General features: G+C 33.0%; 2 protein-coding genes across 2 annotated transcripts; both read right to left on the bottom strand.

Annotated features, from left to right (window-relative positions):
- Positions 1-3833: 3833 nt before the first annotated feature.
- On the bottom strand, positions 3834-8385 carry LOC123679257 (apolipoprotein D-like). Its single transcript, XM_045616752.1, has 5 exons — positions 7978-8385; positions 5666-5796; positions 5519-5610; positions 4108-4200; positions 3834-4053 (listed from the first exon to the last, which is right to left on the bottom strand). Exons 1-5 carry the CDS (start codon positions 8092-8094, stop codon positions 3920-3922), a joined length of 567 nt encoding a protein of 188 aa, XP_045472708.1. The 5' UTR covers positions 8095-8385; the 3' UTR covers positions 3834-3919.
- A 1362-nt stretch (positions 8386-9747) lies between these two features.
- Positions 9748-20796, bottom strand: LOC123683308. The gene is made up of 11 exons (XM_045622302.1): positions 20639-20796; positions 19580-19710; positions 19432-19523; positions 17849-17944; positions 17668-17790; positions 13921-13994; positions 13733-13867; positions 10808-10938; positions 10661-10752; positions 10034-10126; positions 9748-9971 (listed from the first exon to the last, which is right to left on the bottom strand). Exons 1-11 carry the CDS (start codon positions 20750-20752, stop codon positions 9832-9834), a joined length of 1221 nt encoding a protein of 406 aa, XP_045478258.1. The 5' UTR covers positions 20753-20796; the 3' UTR covers positions 9748-9831.
- Between the last annotated feature and the right edge of the window lie 256 nt (positions 20797-21052).

Consider the following 21052-nt stretch of genomic DNA (forward strand, 5'->3'; position numbering starts at 1 on the left):
ATTCTGCCAATACGTAGTATCATAAGACTGTTTTCGGGTTGGACCAACAATGTACAGGGTGTTTTGAGGAAATCATGAACTTGGACAATTCAAATTCATCAAAACACAAGATTTCCAAATTACAACCTATATGTATAATATTATCTTGGTGAATTCTACGTAAAAGAATAGGGGGGTTACTTACTTAAAATGAAAACATTAGGAGTTATCGAGAACGCAATTTCTGTTGGAAGCAGTAGAGATTCACGACTTGACTTGAATTTCAAGCTACTTGGCTTGACTCGAAATCAAGTCAAGCTCAAGTCGAGTTTTTTCAGTCTTAAGTCAAGTAAAGTATTTATTTATCAAGTACTTGAATCATATCAAGCTACTTGATTTTTAGCAGTTTCATTGTGTAGTGTCACATCAATTAAAAATGATGAAATGAGAAGGAACCTTGCAAAAAACACTTTCATTTAAAAAACTCATTGTATAAAAGAAACGAAAATATAAATAATATAAATGAATTTAATCACTATAAATCATAACAAAATAAAAAATAATAAAAAATAATGTTACATAATATTGAGAAATCTCCAGGTTTGTTTGATTTCATAATTTTCCATTCACGATCTAAGACACATGAGGCATCTTACAGAGCAGCTCTGGAAAATTGTCTTTCAACAGGAGATGAAGATGCTGGTGTTGATCTACCAATAGATTTCATATAAATGTGAGAAAACTACTAATAAAGTCACACTGGCGAATGCTTCAGTTTCTCGGCGCTCGCGGAATCCCCTTATTTAGTCTAAGCGCACAAGAGATTGTAGAAAAATATGCCGTGCGACGCGTGCATATCAAGCTCAAGTAATATCAAGTAGCTTGATATCAATTCAAGCAATAAATATCTCAAATCAAGTCAAGTCAAGCTCAAATATGTAATTTTTCATGCGCTTGATTTTCAAGTCAAGTAGTTGGTTCAAATGTCAAGCTACTTGGCTTGATGAATCCTTAGGAAGCAGTATATGACTTATTGAGTAGAATGCTAAATAATCTAAGTGATGATAGCAACTGTCAAATAATGCTCAATAGTGCTTTTTGAAAGTGAAATTTTTCCATTAAATAAGAAGAAACTCCTGGACAAAACTTCCCAAATAATGGAGGTCAAAACATCAACTATTTAAAAGAACAAAGAAACCTAAAAAAAAGCATGATTCATGGCTTGGTTTGATATTCAAGCTACTTGGCTTGAGCTCCACTTGAAATCAACTCAAGTTCAAGTGGACTGGTAGGTTTTCAATGTTAAGTCAAGTACTTAGTAAATAAATACTTGACTTGACATTGAAACACTACTATTTGAGTTTTATTTCAAGTAAATCTCAAGCCAAGTACCTTGAATATCAAGCCAAGCTATGAATCCATATGTCTGCAACAAAACAAAAGACATTTAATGTTGAATGTTATCTAGGACGATCGGTTGCTTTCGAGAATATATCAGAATGTTCAACCACCAATTTGCCTTCGACATGTGAAAAGGAAGATAGTTCAGAAAAGTGAAGAAGGAAGAATTGAAAAAGAGAGGAGAGATGAGGAAGAAAATTAAAACAACTACTACTATATAGATGAGACATTGTAAAGTAGGTTACTATCTAAACGTTTAGTTCTGACTTATAATAATTCACTTCAATTTATAGAATCAATTTAGAATCAGTTAAATTTTTTTTTCCAGATCACTACGATAGAACGATCCGTTATACATTCAAATAACCTATGCACACGGATACCAATCGAAATATTAAAAAGAGCCCCTCATTAATGAAATGACTGTTTTTAGGGTGTATAATCACCCTCGTCATTGTTTTTCGGCCCCTCAAAAATCAATACTGAAGACGAAAGGCAGAATCAGCTATTACATGCCCATTAAAGCTGTTCTAAAGCCCATAACACACATTTGGCGACTAGGACCCGGCGGTTTTTTACGAGACAGATGGTCCCCGCCCCTAATGAATATTGATAAGGTATCGACTCCAAAAATTTATTACACCAACATCACAAAAAATATTTTCATGCATTATGCATAACCAGAATTTACATATAGCACGATACGGATTTTGTTAGAGAACTTCCGACTATTATACCGAATTTATAACAACCGTAATTACGATTATTAAGTTTATGGATATATCGAACTTTGAATATTGATGGTGGGTATGGTTGGTATCGCGGATGGACAGGTCGAAAAATAAACTGTTAAATCTTCTCAGATAATTATAGGTATTTCGGCCAGTTGCAGGAAGAAGACAACTATTTCCTCGTATTTGGATTAGCAACTGGCAACACTGTATTTTGATATGAGAAAGAGCCCATCACGCCACAGTTTTGTGGCAACAATACTCTGTAAGTTCACGCAATAATCTGAAAACGTTTTCACTCAAAATCCCGGGCCTAACCAATAAAGCACATTTTTTCTCAAAAATTCAACAAATCGTCAACTTACATAGTAACTTTCAAGAATGATACATGTAGTTGAGCACTCCTCTCAATTTTAAGAGGGATTACCACCACGTGGTTTTTCGCGTATCAATCAAACTTTGGTACCTATTAATTTCTCTCTGGAGCTCCTGCTATGGCCAAACTTTGTACGGTGTACGAAGTTATATATTCACTTCATCTTCTTTCTTTTTTCGAAGCAAATAAGTACAGGGTAGCAATGTTCAACGATCATAAATAAAAAATATAAAGACGTAATTATAATTTTAAATTTTTTTATGGTTTTTGGTAGATTTTTTCACGAATATATCAGTGCTTTGTATAAAGTGCATATCATCAATTTTTTTGCGAAAAATGAAAAGTTACTAGAGCTTTTCTTTCATTCGCAAATTAAAAATATTCTCTTTTTTCCATGTAGATTGAAATTATGTGAAAAACCCATAAAAATCGGTGATTTGTGAGACGAAATATATCTTATTTTTATTTCGTTTTGAATTGAGTAACCACGTGGTGGTGTTCCCTCCCAAATACCTTTTCTGTAGAAAAATTCTTCTTTGCTTCATCCTCGGCAATCACTTCTTTATAAGAGCCAAACTCATTTCCTAAACCTCTTTTGAACTCTTTTGAGCCAGTAATCACTGAAAGCCAGCAGAAGAATTAACTGAGTGCAGTCAAGTAGTTAGTAGAGAAATTAGTTCACTTTGACCGTAGCTTCTATAGAATTAAAACAATGAACATTGTCAATACATGAAACTCGCTTTTCAAACAAGAACAGATGTAGTCACTTAGCCTTAAATCCTTATCCAGACTTGACTCTACCGAAATTTTGGACCGCATCTTTTGAAGTATTAAAAAGAAAAAAATGGTATTGATTTCGAGACGCACACAGTACTAAATACACAATAGGTACAGAATTTAGATAAATGCGGATGTCGAATGTTTCTCCATATCTTTGAATCTCCTTATTACCCCCCTTAGGGCCCGCTCTAGAGGTCGGTATTTTTCCGGAGCGTCAAATATTGGAGGCGTCATTTTCTACTTTTCCGAAAAATCCGAATTCATAGAAGAATGTATTAAACATTTTTTTTTAATTCCAAGGAATTTCACACATGATTTTTCATAACAAATTAACTAGTGTTGTTCGTGGGCACATTCGAATTTAAAATAATATAATTGTTCATACGATTGTTTTTCTGAATCATCTTGAAGAAGAATTTTCCAGTGTCTTACATGTAATGTCGAAACTCAGCAGAAGAACCTGAATAAAAAAGCAATCCCTTAAGTTTGGTTTTTACCTCTGTGTTATATACCGATTTGAGTTTCATCAGTACATCCAAGTAGTGGACCTGAATCATTGAAATAACTCTATTAACAAAAATTATTTACTATTCCAGACACACCCATTACTACATAAGATATTTTAAAATAAAATATGAGAAGAATTCTTCAACTATTCTAGACAGTCTTTCTGTTCTGTTTTTATCAATTTCTTTTTATTCAAATTGAATTTGTCGAATACTGCATGTGCTTTTTCTAATACTTCAGATGGTGGATTTCTTTCCCTCGTCAGGATCCATGCAAACTCTGAAAAATATTGTTTCTATACAACAACATTAAATTTCAAGTTTAGGTTCTTACTCGTGTTAAATATCCCCAAATCTGTACATGACCAAACCACGGCATAGCTTTCATAATCCGTCTCCAGTACCCAATAGGGAGCATCAATGTTGACTAGAAAATATTTAATATATAACAAGAGTTATTTTCAAAATATATGAAATAATTGAATCAATGAATTTATTCAATAAAGTGACAGATACATCATGAAATAATTGGACTGAAAAGTCCCAAATATGATAACATATTATTAGGTGTAGTGAGAGGAAATCCATTATTTTTCCAATAGATGGTTTCAGTTATATGAATCTTGCGTTGTATAAGTGCGATCGGGTGCCACTAGATGGCATCAGAAAGATGAGATTTCGTAGGACTACAAAAACTTTTCTGACACTCTTGTGATTAGTTGAGTCAGTTGAGCTTGGGCGCACATCAAGGATGGACACTAGCAGAGAAAAACACTCTAAATTTACAATTTTAGAGTTTATGGCTTGATTCTGTAACAGTCAATCACGTGAAATTTTGGTTTCGTCGATTCTGTTCCGGTAATTTCGGTGTCAAAGATGCACCACGCACTGGAAGGCCGCTTGTCGAAAATGTTGAAATCATGGACATTGTCTAGTCCCGTCCCATCGTCATGTAAGCCCTGTTCTATTTGTCCAAGAGCTAAAGATTGCAAAAAACTGTTTGGCACCATTTGCATAATGCTGGTTACAAGAAGTAGCTCGATGTACGAGTACCACACGAGTTATAGCTGCTGAATCGCAACAAAATCGACCCATTTTTGTAGCGGTTGGTGACTGGTAATGAATAGTGTATCACTTACGACAACGTCAAGCGAAAGCGGTCGTGGTGGAAACGTGGTGAGCCAGCGGAAACGGTGGCCAAGCGAAAATTGACGGCCAGGAAGGTTTTGCTGTGTGTTTGGTAGGATTTAGAAAGAATTACCTACTATGAGCTATTTCCCTACGTCCCATATTTTTCTTATACGGACCTGATTTTCTCAATTAGTTTAAAGATTAATCGAAGGACCTAATGGAGTGAATAGTTCATTCCAAATATCAATCAAATATACTGGGTGGTTCAAAAGTTATAAGGAATTGAAAATATTGGTGAATTTAAAAACCACCCTGTATCTCGGCTATGGGGAAGATTGGACCTATCACATATAGGTTTTTTGGACTCGTCTAGGGCAACTCTACCTCAGGTTAACGTATGTACATTTACCAATTAAACATCCTGTATGTATATTTCAAGAAGATCATCTGAGCTCTTAATCTAAATAAATTTACTGACTACTATGACATCATAATATGTATATGATGTTATCACAGGTTTGTGGTCTTCACGCATGAATGAAGAGCACCCAAAAGCTCCTGAAGCCGAGTCAGTGCTTTTCTTCAATTTTAAATGTAGCTACAAGATTCCTTACTCGGTAAATTGTTAAAGTTGACAATCAATTTTGCCTCCTTGTCATTATTTTGTGGTCTTGCAGTTCCTTCAATGGATCTAGCTTTATTAGTCCTGAAAGAATTTTGGTAAGAATGGTCGTCGAATAAAATGATTGTATCAATATTACAATTTATCTATTTGTTGGTTAAAAACTTTGATCGTACCATCATCTGCTAAGGAGTATGTTGCTGAAACGCATTTTCCATCGAATTCAAAGACAGCAAAGTATTTTTCTTGTTCATACCATTTTCCTAGATACTGAAAAAACGATATATTAAAAAAAAACTTTTATTTTGAAAATCTTTGTTGAATTATTCGAGCATCATTGCTATTATGATTGTATTAGGTAAGGGAAAAGATACAGTCATTAACCATTTGGAGGAAATTCTTTTTTTTTTTCTTTTCTATTTTATATTACGTTGAATACAGAATAGGGCCCATTTTCTCAAAATCATAGAAAACTCAAGAAGAATATTGGAAAAATACAAAATATGATTGCAGATCCGATTGGGTTGTGATTTTTGCCTGTGTATAAAGGGTGTTTTAAAATTAGAGGTACAAAAAAAAATGAAAGATTTCTTGGTGAATTTAAAGAATTAAAAATTCTATTAACATGGGTCCGAAAACGCTTTGTTGTCATGAATGATGATTATATGATGAATCTTTATGAATCATTGCTATATACCGGGAAAATAAGCATCAAAACTAATAATTTATTTATTCATCACAGCTTACTGATTGATTATCATGATAATTATTTGAATTTTCCCGAGGATTTTGGGGGAATTTTTTGAAATTTCTTCTCGAAATCGGGAGCAGATACAACAAAACAACAAGAACAAAAATTTTAATATTATATTGCATTTTTCTAAATTACCAGTGGTCCACCAAAAAATTAAAATCAATAAGAATTTCTGAAAACAATATTTTAGAATTTTCCGACCATCAGAAACCAATAAAGGTATAGCGAAATATTTGAAACGGTCATTTTTCAGAATCGCTCTGTAACTTGATAACGAATCAATATGTTCAAAATCTACTTTCTGATATTATTTCGAAAAAAGAGATCAAAAATTGAACATTTATATTATTTCTTATAGTTCTCGAGTTGCTTTTAGTGAGCATCTAATTTGGGGCCCTGTACATTTTATTGACGCATGAACAAACGAGCACTGAAAAGCTACCGACTTCACGCGACTGCTATCCTGATATATTTCGACAAGTACACCAGAAACAACAGTAACGCCAGATCCAATGTTACACAAAATCATATTTCCAAGTCACCTGAAGAAATACTGTTTACGCCGCAATCCTAAGCAAACGGTTTTTTATCTGGTTTCAAATTATGTTTTCATATAAACCTATGTAACCTACATGATATTTAATGGCCTACAGTCGAAATGTAAAAAACTCCTAGATATAGATAATGATAAATTTGAAGAAACACAGTACCTAGTATAATTCACAACATTTTCACGGCTTATTGTTCAACAAAATTTAAAAATTCCGGGATTTTCAGTGCTGGTCTAGTCAGTTTTTCAATTGACCACGGTTGAAAAGCTCCAAATTTTCTAATTCTGTTAAACACACTATTAACAGTATACATATAATGTGATAAATAAACAAAGCAAATCTCTCATTTTTTGTAACCCCCCCCCCATTTAGGAACACGAAGTATTTGTATTATAGAACAGCAATTCAAAGTATCGTGCGAAATTTCATTGTTAATATTGGCGTCATAACCAGAGAAAATTCAAAAAGAATATAGAAAAAATGAGAAAAGAACTGACGTGAAATCAGGAGCTTTTTAGCTCTCGTTCATTCATATGTCAATTGCTCCCTTGGATACCATATATAATTACCTAAATACATTTCTCTGGTATCCAAGGGAGCAATTGATACATGAACTAACGAGCTCTAAAAATCTACCTCCATTTTAAATAACTTAAATTATGGAAAATAAGAGAGAAATTGTGTTTGAGATGTGCCATCTTTGTGGTCCTTCCATTTGATAAAAAAGACATAGATGACGAGTACATTGAACAATTTTGAAGCACCTCATTTCTCGCAATATATTTGATTTGTTAGCTGTGTCCCTCAGTTTTGTAGTTTTGCCCATTTGCTGTTCTATATTTGCCTTCAGTTTTCAATCAGTAAATTATCATCATTGAAAAGGAATAGCTTTTTAAACAAAAAGACAGTTATTTCGAAAGATGTATTATTGCGAAGATTACAAAATTTCTCAAAAAATTTAAAAATTTTGAATTATATACCCCTATCAAGTATGACTTCTATAAAATGGTCTTTGAAGAATAAAAGTTACATATTTTAAAATTCACGGTCCAATTTATTAAGCTTTTGGTCATAAGGAAGTATAAATAGCCCACTACACACAAAAAGAAATACCCACAAAAAAATGACTAAACTAAGATACTGCACCTTATTCAGATCGAAAGACTTCTCTACACTATCAATTTTAGGACAGCTTCCTACAGACAACACTTGGCTGTGAACACCAAAAATGCAGAGAGCTGAAATTATCAACAATTCCAACATATTTACCGCTTGTTGCACTATTAACAAATAGTTTTTACCGCTACTCGAGTTTTTTATTATGGAGGAGAGATAACCACATAAACAAATAAACCCAAAATAGTTCACTTTGGTACTTTTTTAGGAGCAGATAACATTTTCAATTATCTGATGATTCGAGCGAATGCTCATAAAAATAGGAATGAGGAAAGCAGTATTTACTATTATCCTTGACAGAATAATTATTAGGTGAGTAACAATCTTTTTGTTTACTTCAGAAAACGATGACAATTTCAGAAGGTGAAAAACGTAATGGAACACTGTTTTTGCTTGGACTAACGACCTTGAAATTTCGATGTTGTGTGTTGGAATTATGAACTTCTACTTGATGTAGACTGAGTAATCTTGCATATATTTACAAAAAGATCTTTTTTTATAGCAGGTATTAAAGTCACTTCACAACTATTCAAAAAAGTAAATAAAATGTTATACTTGACCCCAAGGTAGAAAAAATAAGAAGTGGTTAGATAACAAATTCATTCTTCAATTTATTAACATTCAACAACTTATTGAAATGACAAATAATCATTATTTTCCCTTTTCATGCTATGACAGAAACCGCCAGAAATATAAGGTACAAGGTGTAACCAATAGGTAACTCCTAGAAAGGTATTGGTGTAACATGGTTGGACATAGTCTAGTGGTGAATGCAAGTCCTTCAGGCCTTTCAAAAATGTAGCTTGTTGTGTATTCTAAGACTGTTAGTTTAGGATCTATAGGGTGATTAATGGAAATTGGCATTAATTTATGATTGCTTTCACTTGGAAATCAGTAGTCTGATTTTGTTTGAATTTTGTGGGTTTGTTCACATCATAAAAGCCAGATTATTGAGTTTTTCCTTCAGACTTCAAAATCTTAATTTTTCACAAGTTTTAGAAGAATGTCGTTATTGCCATGAGAAATACACAGGATGTAATGAAGTACTTTTAACTTTGCATGGCAAATTTTTTCAAAGGAGTAACAAACGAAAGTTTTCATGTTCTATGTTGCTTTTTCAAAATATAATCCTGTTTTTGTTTGTTTTGTGATAATATTTGATGTCATCAGTTCAGATTTTTAATTTGATAGCTTTCTGTTCAAATTATCTTCATTCTAAAACCTCAGCACCTACAGAGTGTTGTAACACTCTACGTAAAATATTGATTCGAAGTATGCATGATCACTATTTTCTAAGGAAATAACATGGCATGCAGACAACCGCAACTTTCGAATCACTAGTCCAGTGCTCTACCGAGGAAGTTGAAAATTCCAACCGCATACGAGGAACCCCTTCTCCCAGAATCATATGTTAGTAGTATGTACACCTTATGAACTGCATAGTAAGCAAGTGTTATTGGAAAGACAATATTAGAAAGGAACCTATTCACTGTCAATGGTCATCACGACTCTATTAACCAATCCTCCAGCTTCGTCGACATATAGTGACTTCAACATGAATCAAATTTCTGAATCTTCCGATCAGGATCAACCGAACATATTAGGCTAAAGAATAATTCGAAAATAGTGGATTCTCCACGTCTGTGAATTAATTACAAAGAAATAACATCTGCTAGACCAAAAAAAGGACTTAAGCGAAGTGAGATTTTGAGGAACGAAGGACGAAAAAGCATAGTATAATTCGTGTTCAATATCTATTTAATTCTTTCAATCAATTCAACAATGATTAGTTATGATGTTATGAATTAGAAATGTATATTTCGATTATTCGTCGATTGGACAGTCCGTCTGATCCGTTTTAAATAAATCCTTCTTGCTTAGATTTAGCCTTTCGAAAACATTGTATGCTTTGTTCAAAATATCTTCGGATTGGTTCCTTTTTCTCGTCAAGATCCAAGCATACTCTGTAAAAAAATCACTCAAAGTTTTCTGTTTCAAGTCGACATGAAAAATTCGTAATACTCACTGGTGCTTACCCTTGGATATTCAGAACAGGCCCAAACAACTGCATAATTGTCGTAATCTGTTTCTAGAATCCAATATGGGGCATCCACACGAGCTAAAAAAAAATAAACAAATTTTGTGCTTTGATAATATTGTATACCTAATACTGTTACTACGAAAGCAAATGTTTTCAGGATAAAATTGATCTTTCTTATAGATTATTAGATCTGTTATTATCTCACTTTCCTGTAATATACCTCTTTTAGCTACAATGATGCAACCCCAGGCAAGCCTTCGTACCCTGTCAAGGGATCTTCCTAGGGCTTTTTTGACCTACTCTGGCTTACACTACTACTGTCCCAAATTTTGTTTTCCATAAAACCAATAGGTTTGGAATCTGACGAGATTTTGAAAGATTTCAATGAAAAAACTATCAAGGATGGAAGATAAGATAAGTGTGGAACATTTCAAAAATTTTGGGTAGATTTTTTTTGCTGTAGACATGCAAAACAGATTTTTTGCGGAAATACTCAGAGAATCGAAACCTAAAGTGAAAAAGTAAAATCCATTTTGGCAACAGAGAATGAAAATCGTGAACTTTTTTTCAGTATTCTACAGTTTACACCATATTCAATTGATTATTCATTACCTCCTCTAGCTGGAAAATTCACTAATAGTTTGGCCTCATCTGGTTTTCCTGCAAGTCGAGCATTCCCTTCTATACTACTTTTCTTCTGAGTTCTACAATATTTGAAAAAAGTTATTACAAATTCTTTTCTGATAGCTTTTAACTTACTTGCTATTAATGTCCTGGTTCAATACTCTCATCGTTCCATTCTCAAACACAGAATAGTCTGCGAAAATACATTTCTTTCCTAGCTCAAAATTAGCAAAGTATTTTTCAGCTTCGTACCATCGCCCTGTATACTAGTAAAATCAATAAAATCAAATTTTATTCTTTAATGACAGGTTTCAAAAATTTAATGATAATGATGGTGCTTTGGAGGGAGCAAAAAAACAATTGTTAGTAAACGAAAAAACTTCCCTTCAGTTGATCCAAATATAATTTATACTTATATCATACTCTACAAACTGTACACTATGGTGTTCATCATTTTCATTTTCATGCCAAATATGTATGTTAGAACCTATGAAAAAAAATATTATATGAAAAATGTGATTAAGAGGGGTCCATACCGTTCAATCCTGGTAGTATATTAGGGACGAAGAAAGGATAGTACTTATGACTGTTTGACCAATAATGGTTGCCCTATGCGCAAACCATGCGATTTACTTCGTTCATATTGCTCCGTCTTATATGTGAACGAACTATACAGGGTGATTCAAAATTCAGTATCAAGATTTCAGAGGATTATTGTTCAGATCAAAATAAGATATTTTTTCATAAACAGATGTCCGCAAAAGCTTCGTTACCGAACTACAGAGTTAAAATTTCAAGATTTTTTTAGTTTTTTCTTCATAGCTCATTCAATTTTGAGATATTGAGATCAAATTTGAAATATAGATTTTTTTGGGTTCACATCATCCAATAAGCCCCATAAAATTCTTGTAGTACGCCGCTGATGGATTCATATGAAATGACGTCTTTATTTTGTTCATACAGTTTTTTTCTCTTGTAATTTTTATGCATCTACGACCGTATCGAGAAAAAGTAAATTGATTTTTTGTGATTCGATGCATTCAAATAAAATTTTAAACAAAAGGTAGGAACCTATTATCATAATGGAAACAAAAACCTCTACGTATTTGGTTTGTGATCTGAGTTATATCTTTCCTTAAACATTACCTGAAAAATAAGAAACCTAACAAACCCATATTTCAAATTTGATCTCAATATCTCAAAATCTGAAAGAGCTATGAAGATAAAACTAAAAAAACCATGAAACTTTAACACTCTGTATTTCGGTAACAAAAGTTTGCGGACATATGTTTATCGAAAAACAGTCTTATTTCTACCTGAGAAATACGCCACTAAAATCTTGATAATGAATTTTGAAACACCCTGAATAAAACTATAAGGGCTAATTATAGAATAGTAGATATATTCTAAAACAAGTTGCAGAATGGGCTCCTATTTCAACACGAATGCGAAATTCAAAAACGAGCGACGAAGGAGCGAGTGTTGGAATTGCCTTCTGCAACGAGTATAAGACGATATTTTCTCTATTTCAGTCAAGCTTTGTGAAATATTGTCGAAATTCAATGAAAAATTCAAATTATACATCCTATTGACTTTTGTATTGTATCTTGGCAGTTGGTGACTGTTACGAAAATTGACAGATTACGGAATTTGAATTTGATTGAATTTTCAAATAATTTAAAATTACACATTAAATTCATGAATTATGTGTGACGAAATCGATTTAACACCACCTGAATTAAGAGAAATTGCAAATAATGCTGAAAATCATTCCACTATATCCAAATTATACATTATGTTGACAATTATTGACGTTTGTTAAAATTTGATAGGATTGGAAGGCAGTAGAGACAACCACAAAACGAAAAATATAACTTGATAACGATGCTGTAATGAGTTCATAACAGCACTGTTTTTAGAACTGTAATGATCTCATTACGATACTGAAATACAGAAATAATTTTTCATTCGGAAACATGATAGCAATGTATATTTTCAATTTTATGATTATATGTCACCAAATATGTGAAAAAATAATTTTTTGATCAATTCTATTCTTTATTTAAAACTTTGTTCTCAAACTAGATAGATCAAGCGATGTAGCAACCAATTCACAAAAACCGATTGGTATTATTCAGTAATTTGGTTTGAACTAAATTACATGCGAATAATAGTAGGACCAAGAGGGGTGATAAGGGATAATTAATTAACTACTACTACTTAACTACTAAAATAAAATTAGTGCTCACACTGGTGTTTGGGGTACCAATTGATATGATAAGTAGAGTGTCTTCTGATTTGATGTGACTAAAAGATTCACAGGTAAGAGCAAAGTTTTTAATAATTATTAGTAATTCGAATCACTTTGAGGGTATAAGGAGATTTTGACTCAAGTTTTTTTGTCACTCTTCAATATAAATTCAAGAGAATAGTTATTGCTGTCCATTCGTCTTCTTCATTCATGAAATTTTAAGTTAAATTTTTAATTCAATGTGATAATGATATAGGCGATATGATGATATTTACTAAAAATATAATTCACGGTAATAGAGACCGAAGTGCTAAAATACATTGTTAGGTTTCGTATCGTAAGATGTAGTTAATGATGATTTGTTTTTATTTAATGGACTCAACGTGAGAAAGCAGCCCTTCCCATTCCACTTCTTATCCTATGGTGTAATTGGGAACCAGTTTGGTAATTGAGAATGAAAAAATTAGGTCCCACAAAGAGCCAAATTGCACATATCGAACATATAATGTTTATTTGTGTTAATAATAAATCGAAGGTAGACAGACCAAAGTCGTATTGTGGTATACTTACTCTTGGATTATACAAATAAAAAGGTATAAACAATGATATAATTGTGTTGTGGCAACATAGTCATTTTTTACTTTCTATGATTTCGATAATTATAATGATAATATTCGTACATATTATGTGCTACGCCACTGTTATATGTAGCAAATCAACTCAGGAATGACAGAAGTGAACGCCCTCGTCAAGGACAAATTAGTAGGAATGAATACCAAAAATTTTAACAGCTAAATCCAAAAACTCACTTTATTCAAGTCGAAGTTTTTCTGTACATCTACATCGGGGCACTTTCCAAAAAATGGTACTTGACACCATATTTCACAAATGAAAATTGCCGAAATCAAAAACAGTTTCAACGTCATCGTTACAGCAACGATAACCTACACGTTTATGTTCTGATAGACGGCAAGATTGATTCATATTAAGATTTAACGGATGCTGAGAAATATAACTGGTCCCTAATAGGAACTGTTTCTTGAAGTTTGCCTTTGTTGTCCAATCGATTCACTGGAACAATAAGTGAACGGATAAATATAACATTAACTCAGATATCATATTGTTTACTTTCAAATAAATATTTACTTTTCATTGATTAGATGTTCAGCATACTATTATTAAATGTTCCTCAACAGTCATTGATGAAGAAAGCAAAAAAAAAATAATGGAGAATGTTTCACATCAGATGGAATAGAATTGGACACAAAATGCTCCTTTGAGCATTTTGCACTTCCTTGAACTTCCTCTTATTTTAATAAGAGAAAAATATTTTCGAAAAAATGTACGAAGAGAAAATAAAGGCTTTCCTCTTTCCTTCGACCGAGCGAACAATCATAAAGTATAATTTGACACTTCGAAGGATGTATTTTGGGTTTCCTGATAGAATGTGCGAAGCCGGGGTGGGCAAGAGTATAATTTGACTCTTCGAAGGATGTATTTGAGGTTGCCTGACAGAACGTGCGAAGCCGGGGCGAGCAGCTAGTATACGATATATAGGTGACTTTTCATTAAGGGGTTGTCCATTAATCACGTGAGTCTTGAAAAGGGGGGGAGGGGTTTGATAAAAATCACGAAAATATCACAAGGGGGAGGGGGGTGTAGTAAGATATCACGTGTATTTATTTTTTCGTCAAACGCGCGATTTTTAAACAAATATTAAGCGGCACGGCGCGGCGTGTAGTGACCTTGACTACATTAAATATATTCATGTACTAGTACAATACATGTTTTTCCTATGATTACACTATTCGTTTATTATTATTGTTATGGCAATCAAAAAAAACTTGCAACCTGGTGTAGACATTTTTATTATGGTCCTTAATTTCAGAAGAAAGATTATAGTTTATACCTGTATTTAAATTGAGTTAATATTCAGAAAATTTTAAGATTCGTTGTAGGTACTAAAAATACACGTGATGTTGAGAAGGGGGAGGGGGGGTGGTCTTAAACCTCACTACGTATCACCAATGGGGGAGGGGGGTTTAAAAAATGCTAAAAAAAGATCACGTGATTAATGGACAACCCCTAAGGGATATACGAGGTGTTTCCTAATTGAATGTCAATATTTATGGGGGTGATTTTTGGACCCATTTAAAAAAAAAAACTTCATAAGAACATATGTCCTAAACGTCTTACCTTCTAAAATACAGGGTGGTAAAGTTTTCAAAAATAAAAAAAAATTTAATCTGTACCTATTCAATTATGAGCAAATTTGATCTCTTGAATTTTTTTAATCCGACGCACGGGTTTCATCTGAAAAAATAAAATTTACATATGTCTCTGCATGGTGATATTGTCATATGTATGTACTAACGATATTGTTAAGATCATGCAGAGAAACGGTTTTATTTAGTTAATCAACTTCGGTAAGAAATGATTGGGAATTTCAAATATAATTTTTATTTCAGGAAAAATCTGTGGCGTACCATCAATATCTGTCAAAATAGCCAGGACAAATTACGTACGAACGCCACTGGTGGAAATAAAAAAAAATGATACATTAAAAAATACATATATATATAGTACATGTTTGACAAAATTCATTAGAATATCTGAAGTGGTAGGTATTGTAGATATTAATAATAATAAATGATTTATTTTTGAAAACTTTCCCACCCTGTATCTCAAAAGATAAGACGTTTAGGATATATGTTCATATGAAGTTTTTTTTCTTGAAATGAACCCACAAATCACCCCCATAAATATTGACATTCAATTAGGAAACACCCTAGATATTAATATCATACTCATAACGTACCTAGTTTCATTTCCACTTATACTTTTGTATTCGCATTCAAAGATCAATTGATTTTTTAAAGTTTTATGTGAATTTGACTAGAACTCTTTTCTAAGATTTATTCCAAGATTTATTTTTTGTCACAAGTGTCATAATAATTAAACAATCCTGAATTGTCTGCGGATGTGATCACGAAACCGGCCACAAATAAAAGTTTTCACATAGTATTTTAAATTTTTCAGCCTTCCTACCTACCTTTTGATATATTCATCACAAATATATATACTCTTCATATGTTATAATTCCAATAAATTGAAAACCCAAGAAATTTTCGCAGTCAGGACCTTTAAGCGCTCCTTTATTCTTGCGCCAATTGAACCCTTGAAGACAGTTATGTGGATTTTGCTCATTAGCCAACTGGATGGTCCAAATCGACCCTAAAAATTTCTACGTCCTTCTGTTCGAAAGTTACTGCGGATTCCTCATCAGGAAGTTGAACCTCGAAGTTTGAGATCTTCTCCAGCTCCAAATTCGAAAATTACATCCCTATATTGTGACGAAATGATAGAGCTGTATGTTCGAAAACGAGCCCTCAAAATATGAACATATTATATCCGAATATTCGTTAAAACTGCTGAAGTATTTGAATGAAAAATTTTTACGCACAATGGGAGTTGATGAGAAGACAAAAAAATAGTTTCTTTAATGTTGACCTAACACAAATTGTTAAGAATAGAGTCCACAAAGAAATCTTATTCAAACTTTGAGCTCAAGAATGGACTAGTTTAGTGATGTTGATAATACTATATTTGACACGATAGAATTAAAATATAGAGCAAAACTGATAAATCAGTGGAATAATTTTGAAAATTCATCAATAAATGACTGAGAAATAGATTATTTAAATTTACGTATTTAAGCGCGGAGCGTCTTTGGTCTGTGACGTCACGGCTCTTGCCTGTGATCGCTACACCATAAATTACGTTCAAATACTTAGCCGCGCCAAGGCTCTCGCGCCGTTTATAGTTGTACAGTGTAGTTTTAACTCGAGTTTTGTTTTCATGTCACCATAATGGAAGAAGGCTTCGTGAAAGGACTAAGTGACAATTTGCCTAAAATAGATATATTCGCAGTGACGGAGTTTTTTCTTCAAATCCATCTTATGTCAGTGCAGAAATAAAAGGAGTTAAACTTTTCAAGTAAGTATCTACTTTAGAGTTTGCTTCATCATGGTTCAACTTATAACGATGATTTATTTAAAAAACGTTTCATAAATAGTTTGTAGTTGAGTACTGGTTGTTGAAGTCTATCAATGGCAAAACATATTTATGTGAGGAGTAAAAAGTAAAAAGAGAAAAAAGTAATTTATATGTATGTATATAGTAAGTTATTTCAGCCATCGTGTAACGAACAAAACGGCACAAGTGATTGTACACCAATGAATTCGTAAGCACTCTGCGAATACCGGTCGTCTAGTGTGTGACGTAACGACACTTACACGTACTATGAAATTATTCTTCCAAGCGCAACTTCAAAGTCCCATAACTTTTCCATTTCTAGAGATATTTCAATGATTTTTCCACATTTTTGTTTCATTTTACTTAAATTTTTAGAATTAATGCTCAACAAAAAAATGAAAACTAGTCCATTGTAGTTTCAACAATATAGGTACTTAAAAAAACGCAATTCAGTGAATTAATTTTCGAAAACAAAATATAAATCAATCAATGAATTCAATCAAATCACCAATTAATAATTTCGATTCTCAGTGTAAAGGAGAAACAATGAATGACGATGACACATTTTTCATGGAATCATACCTTCAAGCAACCATATTTATTGCAATCGAAAATACACTGAACGTTATTTGAAATAATCATTTTATTTTGAAAATGTCAGTAACAAAAGTTTGGAATCATAAGTATCAACACAGAATGATGTTCTAACAATTAGTTTGATCGGTTTTTATCATTTCCTTTCTACTTATATTGAGTCTGTCAAGAACTGCTTGTGCCTTATTGACTACATCTTGTGATGGGTTTCTTTCTCTCGTTAAAATCCATGCAAATCCTGAAATGAATGTTCAATTAATGTAAAAATTCAGTTTATTCATTTATTCAACACTTACTAGCACTTATAGGAGGAGTAATATCAACACAGGACCATACAACTGAATAATTTTCGTAATCTGTTTCTAAAACCCAGTAAGGAGCATCTGCTTGGACTGAAATGAATATCCAATATAAAAAATCATTTATACACAGTATTAGGGCAATTGAAAAGTCCCAGGTCTTATGCACATATAGCGGTGATAATATTAAATCCATATGATTTTTAGTTAGTACCAACCTTCAAACGATACGTGTCAAAATTCGACAGCACTCCGACCATTAGTTTGTGAGATATTGCGTTGTGGGTGTAGCTACTTTTGTTATTTGAGAAAAAAATGAAAAAAAAAAGAAATTCGTGTGCTGATAAAAATATTGCTTTTTGAAGGGAAAATATACAGTTGAAGCAAAATCTTGGCTTGATGAAGAGTTTCCGGGGTCTGCACCAGGAAAAACAAACATCATTGATTGTTATGCTAAGTTTAAACGTGGTGTAATGAACACCGAAGACGGCGAACGTAGTGAAAGCCCAAAAGAAGCTATCACCAACGAAAACATCAAAAAAGTTCACAAAATAATTTTGAATTACCGTAAAGTAAAGTTGATCGAGATAGCAGACATTGTGAATATATCATATGTTCGTGTATATCATAACATTGACGAATATTCGTACATGGGAAAGTTGTGTGCAAAATGAGTGCCACGCGAGCTCACAATCGATCAAAAGTAACAACGTGTTAATGATTCTGAGCAGTGTTTAAAGGTGATTAAGTGCAATAAACCTGAATTTTTGCGTCGATATGTGACAATGGTTGAAACATGGCTTCATCATTTCACTGCGGAGTCTCGACAGTCAACTTAGTGGGCTGCACACGATGAACCGAATCCAAAGCGAGGAAAAACACAACAGTCATGTGGCAAGATTATGGCATCAGTATTCTGGCATGCGAAGGTATAATATTCATTGATTACCTCCAAAAAAACCAGACCATCAACAGCGATTATTATATAGCGTTATTGGATCGTTTGAATCAAGAAATCGTTAAAAAATGGACCCATTTGAAGAAAAAATGGTGCTGTTTCATCAAGACAATACGCCGTGCCACAAATCGATGGAAACGATGACAAAATTGCATGAATTGGGCTTCGAATTGCTTCTGCATTCACCGCATTCGCCAGATCTGGCCCCCAGCGACTTTTTCCTGTTCTCAGACCTCAAAAGAATGCTCGCTGGAAAGAAATTAAGCGCCAACGAAGAAGTAGTCGCCGAAACTGAGGCCTATTTTGCAGCGAAAGACAAATCGTACTTCAAAAATGGTATCGAAAAGTTGGAAGATCGCTTTAATCGCTGTATCGCCCTCGAAGGCAACTATGTTGAATAATAAAATCGAATTTTGCCAATGAAATGTGTTTTACTGTAGTAGATCGGGGACTTTTCAATTGGCCTGTTATTTGTATCTGAATCTGGAACTATTAGGACTAGCAACATGCACTGTGAATAATTCTATAGGAGAAACAGTACATACTCTTATCAGAGGTAGAGAAGTATTAGGTGAGTACGGATTGACTATAAAAAATGATTAATAAAAATATAGTTACTTACATCCCCTGCCTGGGAAGTTCACCGCAAATTTTCCTTCGCCGCTGCTACTTGCTGCCTTAGCAGAGCCTTCAATTGATGATTTTTTTCCAGTTCTAAAATAACATTCAATCACAAAAAACCTCAATTATAGAAAAAATTAGTAACTTACAACTTATCAATTTGGGTATTGAGAACTTTCACTGTGCCATTTTCGTTAAGGGAATATTCAGCAGCGACACATCTGGCATCAACTTCAAAAATTGCGAAATATTTTTCTTCTTCGTACCAAGTGCCTAGGTACTGAAAGATATAAATTAAATCAGTTTTGTTTCATTGACGATAATATCGAAGAAAAATTGTTGAAACACACAGTTCACGTTTCGAATAATGTAAATTTCAATAATGGTTTTCCCATTGTCGTCGGAATTATATAACCCAGAAGGAGTAATTTCTTCAAATTCGAATCCATACAAATATAATAAATTTGAATGTATGTTTGTTGATTCGTTTGTTCCTTTTTAACGCCCAAACGGCTCATATGTTAGACACGAAATTTTGTGTACAAATCGTGGTCGACTCAAGGAAAGGGACTATTTTAATTCTACCTCCAAAAAATTCCATTAGAGGAATATTTTGCTATGCAAAAACTGAAGTAGGTGCCTCCTTCATTAGTCTCCAGAAAGATTTCCACATTTCTCCATTTCATTAGAAATCATAAAAGCTGTTAGGTTAATAAAAGAATTTTTGACAGTATCTGTTTTTTGGGTATCTCTTCATTGGTAATATTTTCGTTTTTCAAATTCTTACTTCAGCTAAGATAAATGACTGGTATTCCTAAAAATGGTAAATATTATATAATTTTTGCTTCTTATATTTTTTTTAATTGAATTTCTATGGCTCTTATGACGTGATCAACATGAAATTTCACACAAGGCTTCAAATTGCAATTCTACAATCGAATACAAATTTTTATTTCGATCGAGCCTTCAGTTTCGAAATAAAAAGATACACAATATTTCAAAGGCCCATGTTTTCGAAACTAGTCAGATTTTGAAAATAAGCGAACCTTCGAGATCCGAACCGAACTTGAAAATTTCACGTTTTTGGGCTGTTACGATCAAAAATTATCGTCATTAGTGTAAGCTTTATCGCTTCAGATTATTTCCGACTCAAAATCAGAAAACAAACAGATTAGACATCTAATGACAAAAAATAGGTAACTACTCACTTTGTTCAAATCGAAATTCTCTTGAACACTGACTTCAGGGCATTTTGCAAGTACTGGAACTTGAGCTTGAACGCCAAAAAAGCAAAAAGACAAAATAAGAACTAACTCGATCATGATTACTGCCAATTACAGCTATCTGATCTTGGCCGAATTTATATCCGAAACTAGGTATATATGTACTTACCTAGTTATCAAAAAAAAAAAAATCTCTTGAGTATTTGTTGTTTTGAAATAAATGATAATCAATGATAACCGATGATAATTCAATGTGAATTAATTATTGATAAGAGAGATAGCGTTTTTACCTCTTAGACCTTTTTCAAAGAAAAAAAAATCCAATTATTGGCACTATGCTTCATTGTCATCTGATGCTAAAATGTCTGCACCCGACAATACGTTTTTTCTGTATTTTAA

The sequence above is a fragment of the Harmonia axyridis genome, chromosome 1, assembly GCF_914767665.1.
Source record: "Harmonia axyridis chromosome 1, icHarAxyr1.1, whole genome shotgun sequence".
NCBI lineage: Eukaryota > Metazoa > Arthropoda > Insecta > Coleoptera > Coccinellidae > Harmonia > Harmonia axyridis.

Excerpts from the sequence above, each read along its gene's own strand:
- LOC123679257 (XM_045616752.1), bottom strand. The coding sequence starts at position 8,094 with ATGTTGGAATTGTTGATAATTTCAGCTCTCTGCATTTTTGGTGTTCAC. Across the intron at positions 5,797-7,977 it reads AGTCTTTCGATCTGAATAAG|TATCTAGGAAAATGGTATGA; the intron begins GTGCAGTATCTT and ends TCGTTTTTTCAG. Across the intron at positions 5,611-5,665 it reads AACCAACAAATAGATAAATT|GACTAATAAAGCTAGATCCA; the intron begins GTAATATTGATA and ends AAATTCTTTCAG.
- LOC123683308 (XM_045622302.1), bottom strand. The coding sequence starts at position 20,752 with ATGATCGAGTTAGTTCTTATTTTGTCTTTTTGCTTTTTTGGCGTTCAA. Across the intron at positions 17,945-19,431 it reads GAACTTCCCAGGCAGGGGAT|TCCAAGCAGATGCTCCTTAC; the intron begins GTAAGTAACTAT and ends TATTCATTTCAG. Across the intron at positions 10,939-13,732 it reads AAAACTTCGACTTGAATAAA|TATACAGGGCGATGGTACGA; the intron begins GTGAGTTTTTGG and ends TGATTTTACTAG.